Here is a 12,351-nt window from a genome sequence, read left to right as displayed (position 1 = left end):
CTCCAGCTGCAGAACAGTAAAATATATATACCTGCACAAATCACCAAAGACAGAAGGAAAATACGTGTATTTTACATTTTAGTAAGCAATGTTTTCTGCTTTAAATGGCATGTTTCATTCCCTGTTTGAGTGTTTACAGGTGTTACAGGAGCTCTGATCTATTCAGTTATTATGTATAATTGATTAAGCTCAATCCTCTTTGCGAAGAGGTACTAATCTGGTTTGGTGTGACAGGTGTTCATCTAATAGAGTATGTTGTTGCTCTGTCATACCAGAGGTCACATAAAGAAGCAATAAACCGTCTCAGTTAACAGGGAGTGTATCGACAGCAGTCATGTAGTATTCAGAGAAAGGGGAATAGCTTCTAGAATAATCACCGGGAGCTAAGAAATACTCATATTTAATCCCTGTATTAAGCCGTAATCAAATTAAAAAAAAAAAAAAAAAACAAAAAACAAATTGAATACAAGCCCCCCAAAAAACTTTATTAACAATTAAAAATACGTTTTATATCATATATAGATGTAGACGGAAGTAATACTTAATTTGTTTTCAATAAATCCAAATCCCACTTTCATGCCACCTCCACGACAGCGCTGAACTACCAACCCATGTCCCTCACATTTCGGTGATCAGGAGTTTTCTGAAGGGCAGGAGGGAGCTGCGTTGGACTTCCAGCTCCTTTTGGGGTGAGAGCGGAGTACAGGCAGCACAGGAGCGGAGGAGGCTCGTGCTGGGTTTCGGGTGGATATCCCGTGCGTGCGTGGTCTCAGCCCAAGGCGGTGGCGCTGGCTGGGCGGCGGAGCGGGAGCAGACTTGAGCCTCGCGCTCCCGAACCGGCGCGGATGCCGGTGGCTGCAGCACTGCCGTCTCCTCACCCTCCCTCTCCGGACGTGGGCAGCAGAGCAGTGGGACTCTTCGTCCCTTACTGCCTTCAGTTTCGCCGCCCTTTACAGTTTCCAAGTCCTTCTTGCCGGTTCAGCAGCAGCTGCGTGTTCTATGTGCATGCGGTACAGGCGTGACGGTATGTCGGTTCTCTTAAGATAATGTAAAGCTATGGGAATGAGTTACAGGCTGGGCTCGTTCCCTGATCACTCGTCTGCTTTGCCAGAGGTTCCCACGTCAGCTGTGACTCTGCTCTATCTGATCTTTCAGAAGCAACTAACTTGAAAAAGGGTTGTGACAGAAATTTCCAGGTGTAACACAAGCACTGGGTGTTTTAGTGCTTAATCTATAAAGGGCTGTAGCAACCTGCTTATGCTATTTGGGCTGCGGCTTAGAGTCTTTCATGGTTAAGGAGCAAGAAAAGGAAGTTTTATTTTGATGAGTTATTTTTAAAAGCTAACGATAGCACAAATTCATGATTCAGTGACTGCTGGGAGTATGGTCAGTTTTCCCAATAAAATAAAAAGACAACAAAGAAGCAAAATTTGATGTCATGGTTGTTAAGTTCTGTAATCTTCTACTTCCATTCATGAGAAAATGAATTTATGGTCTCTGTATTTTCAGCATCTTAAAAGTCCGCGTGATGTAATTGTTAATCTAAGGTCAAAAGCAAAATAGCATCATAATATCTGAGCTGCAGTGCCCTGAAATCCCCTGCTAGGCATCTTTCTGACCCCTGCTATTACAAAAACTGCTCCTGTTGGTTCCTGACCCTATTGAAGTTGTTCCTAGATGAAGGAGATACGCTTTGCACAGCTAGTTTATGAGAGCCTCTCTGAATAAGCAGCCCTTTGATGCCTTTGTGCTGGGGGAGATGGCTGGTTTTCCTGTGGGATACTAACGCTACAGACAGCCTGTATCAATCCTGATGCTCGTTACGATTTCCCCTTCGGTTTCACTGCTTTTCGGTTCTGATAACATTAAATTACATGTTTCAAGGTATAAAATTACTTGAGGCTGGGGGCTTTGGGTGGGTTTTTTTCCCCCTCATTTTATCACCTGTTATCATAGTATTCAGGTACGTTGTGTTTCACTACTCAGCCTTTACGTGCTTTAGTTGTCCTGGGAATACTTACTAATTAATGTCTCCTCTACGTTTTTGAGACCTGTTAGTTTGAAGTGCTATTGTTACAAGTGCTTAAATCTTGAGAATAAAAAAACGCAAAACACAACCGCTTTGCAAGGTGGCAGAAAGCTTGTGATAGTGATGTAAGAAGCGCACTTAATGCCATAATGCATCTTTGCTTTCGAGTGGCTTTGATCCATGGAGGTCTTCAGGCATCTGACTCCTGCAGCAGAATCTGGGCTTGTGGCTCCTCTATTAGACAATTAGGAAACCCAGCATGAGCTTTCTGAAGGGCAGCATGCTGAAATTAACTGTCTAATATGGTAAATGGGGAAGTGAAGGGTGAAGTAACCAGAAATTAGGTCCCGTTGGAAGTCCACTTAGTCTTTGATTTAATTTTTTTTTTTGATGGGTGTCTTCCACGGCATGCCTGGGGACACCTGAGCTGTATGCCTCTGGGTGAAATGCAGCCACATCTGAGTTTGGACCTCACGTGGTCTTCTCATGTGTAGTTTTATCCACGCATAGGTACACAGGAGCTGGTAGAGTCTTCCTTTTCATCTGGACTTGCATACCTCGGCTCAGCATGACGTGATGGGTGTGCAGTAAGATTCCCGGCTGAGTTTGTTAGAAACAGGCAGAGTATTTCTGCTTCAGGCCCAGCATTACAGTTAGAGTTCTTAAATTAATCCAGCTTCTGCCCGAGTGGAAGCAGCCCAGTGGCAGGATCCCCTTGGAAGGCTGGGGGAATCGAGGTCAGGCTTCCCATTGCTCTGGGCTGGGGGAAGCCGTTTGCAAAACGACGGTGGTCCGTGCTCTGCCCGTTCAAAGAGGCGGTGCAGTGTATCAGGAGAATGATGAAGGCATTTAGTTCTCTTGGAGAAATGTCATTTCATTATTCATTGTGAACTGTTTGTTGAACTCTGCTTGCTAGGGCTTACACGTTTTGAGCTGGTTCATAAGCAGAGCAAAATACAGGAGGGAATGATATTTAGATACTGTATGACGCCTGCTAATTATGTGCCTAATGATCCATGGAAGCAAACAAACATAGCAGGCATTAAAGTAACTGTTGAAGTTAGCGTTGGTGAATACCTCTGCCACATGGAAAGACATAGAAATGTTAAGAAAAAGATGCTTGTTAGGGAATAAGGCACACTTGTGTTTTTATCGCTGTGTTTGCTTTGAACAAGTTTTGTGGGGGCCCCGTGACACTCAGAATGCATGGACTAATGGCATTTTATGTATAATTGGGTAATATCTCGTTTTCATTTGCATAATACAAGCAACACCAACAAAATACAATGATAGGGCTGTATAAATGCAGTGCTATCAAGCACTAGCCTGACTAAGTGCAATGAGGGAACGGAGGTGGTGAGAGTTTATCAGATGGCTAAATAAAGACAAATGGAAAATAACTATAGTATCCAAAAATGGGGGCACGCATTTTCCCACTTAGATGACTTCTTATGTATAGGAAATAGTATTTTTTGGAAACTGCCTGATGAGGTCTCAAACCAGCTCGCACCAGATCCATGTTTTGTGGTTTACAACGGAGAAAAGTTCCAGTCATACCTATTTGCTGAATGAAGTCCTCAGGAGTTACCTAGGTGTAATCCTTGTAAAATGTTTTGAAGCTCTCCACGAAAAACACTGAGATATCAGTTGTAAGAAAAAAAAACCAAAACAAAACAAACCAACCCACGTTGTGTAACTAGTTCATATCCTGCCAAGAACAGCTTCCCGTCCAGGGAAGGGGCGGTGTATTTGCCAGGAGGTCTGGCAGAAGGGGAGCTCTGGAGCCAGTAGTGCTCCAGAGGAGGCGAGCAGGCAGCCCAACGTGAAGGCTGTGCACGCAAGCCTTCTGCCAGACTCCTCTGTCGTACACGTTGACGCCTACTGGTAGCAATCAAAGGGAACAACTTAACTACTTAAAAATTGTGGATGGTTTTTCTGTACCAGATCTGGTATGTGCCAAACTGTGCTAAGGGCGGATCGGGCTGATGAGACGCTCAGATCGGTAGAGCGATGTTTGCTTGGCAATGATAGGCGTGGAACGCATCTTCTGTGCCTCCATGATCACGTAAAACTTCCTTTAGCTGCTTTTTCCCCCTTCACTGTGAGCAAGGCCTTACTCGCACCCTGAAACATGGAGTTGTGCTAACTTTGGCACTCCTGACAGCGTGGAGTCCTGCTAAGCTTCCGCGGTAAGAGGAAAAGGGGTCAAAATCTGGTCAGAATCAAATCACTAATTATAATCATCCCAGTAATGACAGTAATGTGCTGCTTCTGGAGCAACAGGGCTTGTATCCACCTCAGCATCTCCTTTTCAGCCGTGTGAAAAAGCAGCCTTTAATCTCCCTCTTCTTCTCTTGCTTTGTCATATACTTCTTTCCTTACACATTGGAGGGGCAAAAAAATGAAGAATTATTGAGCTCTACAAAATGGAATGAAATCCTGTCTTTAAATGCCAAGGACTGGAGGTGGGGAGGGGAAGGAGCAAACTTCATCACTTCTCGGGTATCCTGAGGACTCAGAAGTTACCTATGAAATGAAATGAAATGCTTTGGATTTCACGAGTGGCTGGTGGGAAGCAGGGTCAGTATCATACTATCTGTAGGAAAACATGAATGCAGAGGGGTAAGAAATGTTCTACAAGGATGCTTCACATTTCAAACCTTTTTTTCTTGCAAAAGGGTTACTGTAGATCCAGGTTTGAGTGAATCTATAACCTTATACTGTATTAGCCCAATAAAACAAATTTTGATAACTCAAAATAACTAAAATATAAATGGTAGAAGAAGTTACTACGTTTCAAATTATTTCTCTGTATCTATCAAGGATGTCTTCAAAGGAATGTCCAGTTACTGGACAAATAATGCAAAAATTTAAAATAGACAGTACCGCTCATTTTTCTGTAAGCATTTGTTTGCTTTCTCAGCATGTTTCTACATATGTTTCTTGGCATTAAATGGGCTGCCAAGGTAGCATTAGCATCATCCAAAATGGCAAAGACAAATTCAGAGCATAAAAGAATGATGTTATATGAGGGTTATTTTTCTGTGAATAGGAAAAAAAAGTCACAAAAGGGGCAAAATAAAAAATTGAGAAGGAATAGGAGAACAGTGCTTGCAGAATTCTGCAACTCCATTCCATGTGGGTCCGACATGGGCCTGCCAGTGACAAGAAAAGCTCCCAATACCCCTCCAACAATTTGAGATCAGCATTGCTGCTTTTACAAATCCACGTGGCCCCTGTGCATGGCCAGCTGTTAGCCCTCGGACATTGACCTGGTGGCAAGTTATTGGATTCTTCCCAGAATCATGAGATAATAATCTCATAAGACGATGTCATGTAGATGGTGAGCCATACTGGGGACACACTGAGCAACTGAGGAGTATGCCGATGGGGTTTGGGACTTACAGGAATACTTTTTGCTGACAGGAAGGATGAGGAGAGTCTCTGCGTATTGTCCTTCCGTGATAAAGAAAGCGAAATCCCCTTTTCATTGGAGAATCGGGGCTGTACATCTTAATTTTCCCCCAAAGAAACAGGCTGGAGATGAAATCAAATGAGATGGTGGGTTGAACCTCAGTGTCTGCTTCTAACTGTTGCGTCTGATGCCAGCGAGAGTGGGAAGCCAGCTCCTTCAAAGGAAGGATCTTCCCATTTCAAAAGACAAGACTTCTCTGGCCGTGACATCCCCTGGGGATGGCTGCTGAGGCAGGACGCTTTGACGTCTTTAGTAGTGACCTGGATGGCAGGACAGCGTGCTCTCAGGAGCTTTGCAGGTGATCCCACGCTGATAATGTGGCAGGGCAGGTCCAGAAGGACCTTGGTAGGCTGGAGAAAAGGGCTGGCAGGGACCTCCCAGAGTTCTGCGGTGACAAATGCTATGCCCAATATCTTGGGCAGAAAACCCCAAGATTTAGTACCAGCAGGGGGGTCAACAGGATACAGAGTGGCTTTGCGGAAAAATACCTGGGGTGGTCTCATTATTTTTTATTACTATCGCAAAGATCAATCAGGCGGCGGGGAGGGTTTTTGGGAAGAGAGTCACGAGCAAAATTCTGGATGAACATTGCCTCATCCTGCTGAGGCTGGTCTACATAAATCACAAAAGTAAAATTTTCTAGGTTATCTCTAACCTAGCTAACCCGTCTCTAGCATCTCTGTCGATTTTGGTTATTCACTTGAAATGTATACATTTATTGAATGGGTCACGTTGGTGAGGTTCAAAACTACTTCATGCCATGAGTGCTTCCCAGAAGGTAACTGTCACTGTAAACATTAATCATCCCTGGGTTTTTTGTGTGCATTATATGACTATCTCTTGCAGAGACTGAAGGAACTGAAGCAGAGGGAGTTTGCTCGAAACGTAGCATCTAAGTCACGAAAAGATGAAAGGAAACAGGAAAAAGCCCTTCAACGTTTGCACAAGCTAGCTGAACTAAGGAAAGAGACGACATGGTAAGTGCGTAGCTGCTGAAAGATAAAAAATACTTTAAAATGATCCCTCCACTGCTAGCTGGTGCTGTGGGACGCGGGGCTGCTGGAGTCCCTCGGCTGGAGCCCCACACACGCCTTTTTATGAAGCAGTATGTGTACAGTAATTTGATTCACACCATGTGCAGCACCGAACGTTTAACGTTGCTTTTTCGTTGAAGCTAAGATGACGTGTACTTTTAGTTTCAAAAAAGATGTGTTTCGTATATATTTCATAAACCCAGGCACATCGGTTGAAAGCTGAGTGAACTAGGTCATGCATTTGCAGGCTGACATGACTTCATTGATGAGGTGAGGAAAACATTTGTCTGTCTTGCCAGGATGTAACAGATCTCTGTGATTTTAGTTTTCAAACTGCTCGCCTGGGAAAGCATCCAGAAGTCTAGCTTTACGTTTCAGTAACTGGATTTTTTATATTAAAAGGTAAGTGCTCGCGACTCCTTGCTAGCCATGCATTTTAGTATCGCACCTAGGCATACTGTTGAAATTAATATTGAGCTTGCTAGTTGTGACTGTATTCTCACTTAAAAATGACACAGTTGTGACGCTGACAAGCCACGGAAAATAGAAGTACTGACTTTTCACAGTGGAATCTCAGGGGGAAAAAAGCAAAAAAGTAGATGCTCCAACGCAAGTGTTTTCTTTCTATCCAGCCTTCGTCTCACCAGATCTATTAACAGAGAAGTCCAACCCAGTTGTAGCTCTTGTTGAGTAACAGTCTCTTTCTCCCTAGTTTGGATGGTGGGCAGCACGCTGAAACAAGGCCTGTCTAAGCAAGTGGACGGAACGTGAATGTTGTGAGGTCTGTTTGACATGAGCAACATGACACCTAATTTTAATTTTTTTATCTTTTTATAACAACTCATATAGAGACTCTTTCTCCTCCGTCAGTGTTTTAACTGTCGAATTTTAATACTTGGGGATGTTAGATATTATTCCCCGTAAACTTACTCCAAAATCTGAATTTAGCACATTTCAGGAGAAAAGAAGAACGTAGTGTTTCCCTTTTTCCATGCTAGTGAAGCACAGATTTTGCAGGGGTTTGTTGTTTCTGTTTGTTTGGTTTTGGTTTTGTTTGTGTTTTGTTTTTTTTTTAATATCCTCCTTCTAGTACCTGAAGGAGAATTTATCTCTGAGCTTTATTTCTCTATTTAAGAATTACTGTTTACTACCCCTCTACATCCTTAGAGGTGTGATATAGACAGACACACAGCATTTTTTAAACTGGTATTTTCTAAGTTGGTTTTGTTTGATCACCTTTTGTTTGGCCTTTCTGTTAAAGAAAGGATTTGTGTGGGGTTTTTGTTACATACATTTTACATTTCTGAAGAACTGGACAAGGCAGGAATTTTCATGTGGAATTCCCTTCTCATAAAACCTCTACCTTAATTTCTAGACCCAGTAGATTGAGTTCATCATTCTTTATCTCAGCACTTCTTGGAGTCCTAAACAACACTTGCAAGTTTTCCCAATGACCCATCATCTAGTGTTGCTCTGCACTGTAACATAGAATAATTCGATTTTAAAAAAAATGTTCTAACATAGGCCCATTACTCCTAGTTGCTGAGCAGTTCTGTGGATCGTGGAAAACTGGCAGCTTGGAACAGTTTTTGCTCTTCTCTTTGCTTCCTATTAAGTCAAATAGAACAGATGGGAAGAGGACACGAAACGATGAAGAACAGAAGTAGACAGTGATAAATTTTTCGCAAGAGGGATGAATCACTTACTGCACTACTGTCAGCTGAAATACTCTCCCTGATATTATTTTTCCATGAAAGAAATTGCTGAGATTGCAACGGTTCAGTCTGTGAACACAAATAGGATGGGAGCTGCTGGGTGATTGCCTGTGGGCAGAGTAGCAGTCACTGGGATGATGACTAAGAGGGAAGTGGTCTATGAGGCGCTCCCTGTTTTAATATATTTTGTAGCACAAAAGAATGGAAAACCTCTGCTATTTGTAGTAGTAGTATTGAAAATACAATGATCTACTGGGTGGAGAAGCAAGATTTCAACGGAGATAAACAGTCTTTTATTAGGCCAGCCAGTATGTCCAGCAAGAGCAAACTACCTTGTAGGAATATTAGCGCTTCAGCTGATAACTTCACATGAGCTGGGGGCACAATATTTACTCTCTCCTTTTTTTATGCTAGTCAACTGATCTTAGTATACAATATGACATTTTTTCATATTCTAAATCTACGTGTCCACCGATTCTTCCTTCTCCCTTAAAAACCCAACACTCTTCAATACCAATGTAACACCGTGTTTCTGTCTGCAGTTCTCTGAAAGGTACTGACTCCAAGTTTTGTTTTCCTTCCCAGCGCTCCTGGAAGCGGCCCTATGTTCAAATCCACTACAGTGACTGTGCGAGATCATTGCAGTGATATCCCACAAAGTGCTGCCGTAGAATCTGCCAACAAACAGGATTTCGGCTGTGCGTTAATGCACGATGCGCAGAACTGTAAAGACGTCGCTTCTGTTATTTCTTCCGCTCCTGGAAATGCATGTGGTAATAAATCGGACGCTTGTAAATTTGGAGAACAAGTTCAAGGAGCTCAAGGACATAGGGTTGGGTTTTCTTTTGCTTTTCCTAAGAAAGCAGCGGTCAAACTGGAGTCTTCAGCTGCAGTTTTCTATGAATATAATGACGAATCGTCAATGGAGCATGGATTTAGCAAAAGAAGTAGGTTTGTTCCAGGAGCTTGTAACCTTCAGTCTCCGTCAGCGGCAGAAATAGTCCTGTGCCCTGAGGAGAAACATAACTGTTTTCACTCGCTAGTGGAGAAATGCGCTGACCCAGCAGAAGCTCCTGAAGCTCAGGAGTCAAAACTGCTGGCCAGTGAAGAAAACAGTGTGCTAGAGAATCCTGTATTAACTCCTGCTGCGTCCCATTCAAAGCAACTGGTGCCCTCGGACGTGGATGGCTACGGGATCGATGTCAGTGCAGCAAACGTATCGGACCAAACACTGCCCGTGGTTGCAGACAGTGCTCAGGTCCTGACCCTGGACTGCAGCAGTTATGAGCTGCGGGCAAGCAGGGCTCCTGCGCAGATGGTTGTGGAGGATTGTTTCTCTCTGCAGGACATTGCGGAGGAAAACGATGAAGACAGGAACAGTGATTCATCCACAACTGAAACTGAAATAAAAAAGCTGGAGGCAGATGCATTAGTTCCATCACCATCTGAAGAAGGTACTAGTGGAGCCCCACAAAGCAAGCCAGACACGCGCAAGAGACCTTGTGAACCTTTTGTTCCTGTTCTTAGCAAACATGGATCAAATATTCTTCAGTGGCCATCGGAAATGTTAGTTTACACAAGTACAGACCCATCAATTTCTTACAGCTGTAATCCTTTATATTTTGATTTCAAGTCATCAAGAGCAAGTGACAGCCAAGAAAAGCCCAAGCATCATCCAAACATACCTCATTTGCACCATAAAACTGAATCCAACCATAGTTTAGTGTCAGATTTTATAAATAAACCTACTTCAGAGGGTGGTGATTATGAAACAGAAATGAATAAAAATGTGTGCGACTGTACAATACCCCTTATAAGTGATGTCTCCCTCATCAGAAATTGTGATCCTGCAAAAAATCAAAATAAAGTGTCCTTGGATGAGTCATTCAGGATTAGAAAAACAGAAAAGTATCACATTTCTAAAAATCACTTACGACAAAACACTGTGATAGATGAGAAATACAACAAAGTCTGGATCAAAGCAAGCCATGAAAAATGGCTTCACAAAAGTAGAAAACGGAAAAGGAGAAGAAAATTATGTCGTTGTCATCACCACCACTGTGGTGACACAACAGCAGCAGAAATGGACACATCTTCAGTGACTGAAAAAGCAATTACGTACAGAGATGAAAATAAAGATCAGCACCTCCAAAATAATCCAGAGAAGTGCAGATATGATGCGGGGAATATCTGGCTAGCTACAGATGGGCTACAGCAGTCACATCAGAAACTTGGCATTGAAAATGGTCATAAGAGAGTCACGTCTGCATCGGATCATGTACACAGGGACAGAGGCTGGTGTGACGCTTGGAGCGCTAGAAGTAGCGGCCAACGCCATGGTTGTAAAAGACCGCACAGGAGGAGCAAAGCAATCGCTTGGAGACAGGCAAAGCAGCTGGCTCTGAGTACCAGGAGGCACAGCTTAAGGCACTCTAAGACATGTTGTAGCTGGAAGGTCAGGAGGTCCAGCTGTAGCTCAGAGCATAAATGTTTAGGACGCTGCAGCGAGGAGAAGAGTCCAAGACAAAACCAGTCTGTAAAGAGGGGTTACACCATTCTGACAGAGGAGCCTGAAAAATCCCACCGCAAGCGGAGACATCATACCTATTCCTCTTCATCAGATGAAAGCTCATACGGACAGACTTCATCAGCAGAGGAATATCTAAGACAAGCACGTACTTTAGCTACACATCACAAGGCAAAAGGGAAACGCAGGAGAAGGAAAACTAGAATCCATCAGGTATTCCTTGACAGGGATGCCAGAAGTGAGACCTCCAGACCTTCCAAAGAAAATTCTGCAAACTCTACATTAAATATTTTGGGGGATGACTTGACTCAAGACAATCTAGAGGAAACCAATGTGGATCCCAAAGCTGATCATGCAGAAGATATGGATGAAACAATGCAGCTGGAGGAAAGCAAGTCATCTCTAGAAACTGGTGGTTCACATGGGCTGGAAAGCGCCAAGCCAATGGTGTGCACAGCGATGGAGAGCGCTCCGAGTACATTTTCTGACGTCGTCACAGGTTCTGCTGCTTCTGTTCCTGAGCACAGTGCTCCAGGAGCTGTCGGCATGCAAGATATTCTGCAAGATGAAAAGAAAAAAGAAAATGTCAACAGTCATGAAAATCAAACTCGTTGCAAAGTTCCCCTTCCCAACAGACATTTGGAACAAGCTCCTCCTAAATCCTATCTTTGCCATTATGAATTGGCCGAGTCTGTACCACATGAGAAAATAAATGAGGTGACCAGCGAATGGGTACAGTGTAATCCTGGCATATTTAGGAGCCCACCACCCTTGCCGTTCAAAGAAGCACATGTGAGCAGTCATCCATTTTTAACTACCGAGCAGTTAATAGCTCCCTTCACCCTGCCCGATCAGACATTGATATTCCCTCCGGATAGCCACGAAAAATTCAAAGGTCTCCCATCCGAGGCGTATCAGCAGATCATGCCACAAAACATGCTGGCCAACAAAGTGAAGTTCACTTTCCCTCCTCCGGCCATCCAGCCCCCAAATTCCCCGCTGCAGCCCTTACCCTTGCAGCCGCCGCTCTGTTCTACCTCCGTTACCACCATCCATCACACCGTCCTGCAGCAGCACGCCGCCGCCAGTACGTTGAAGGTTCTCCAGCCCCACCAGCAGTTCCTCTCCCAGGTCCCGGCTCTTTCCAGAGCGCCTTTACCTCATCTACCGGTAGGACCGAGGCTTTGCCCCGGGGCCCACGCAGCTTTCGTCGCCCCGCCACATTTGCCGCTGCTGCCGCCCTCGGTCCTGCACCCAACCCCGCTGGCGTTTCCCCCGCTGCCGCACACCGTCTTCCCATCCCTATTGTCCCCGCACCCGGCTGTCATCCCCCTGCAGCCCCTGTTTTAGGGCAGGTTTTCGGGGATGGGGGAAGGAGCCTTCAGCGAAACGGTCCTGCTGTTTCTGCAGTCCCCTCGGCTTTGCAAAACGGTTCTGCGAAATAAACTGGGTAAAATTCCTCGTTCCTTGGGAAGCATTTACTGTAAGTATAATGACGCAAACATTCACGTAAAGTTTGGACCTATACTATAACTAAAGCACTGAATAGTCTGACACTAATATGAACTCTG

General features: G+C 44.1%; 1 protein-coding gene across 1 annotated transcript; it reads left to right on the top strand.

Annotated features, from left to right (window-relative positions):
- Positions 1–845: 845 nt before the first annotated feature.
- On the top strand, positions 846–12,130 carry ZNF804A (zinc finger protein 804A). Its single transcript, XM_010297138.1, has 3 exons — positions 846–1,010; positions 6,351–6,481; positions 8,839–12,130. The coding sequence occupies exons 1-3, from the start codon at positions 846–848 to the stop codon at positions 12,128–12,130; spliced, it is 3,588 nt and encodes a 1,195-aa protein (XP_010295440.1).
- The last annotated feature ends 221 nt before the right edge of the window (positions 12,131–12,351 follow it).

The sequence above is a fragment of the Phaethon lepturus genome, unplaced genomic scaffold, assembly GCF_000687285.1.
Source record: "Phaethon lepturus isolate BGI_N335 unplaced genomic scaffold, ASM68728v1 scaffold7071, whole genome shotgun sequence".
Taxonomy (NCBI): Eukaryota; Metazoa; Chordata; class Aves; order Phaethontiformes; family Phaethontidae; genus Phaethon; species Phaethon lepturus.
The sequence above is the reverse complement of the archived record's forward strand: the minus strand, read 5'-3'. Positions and strand labels throughout refer to the sequence as shown.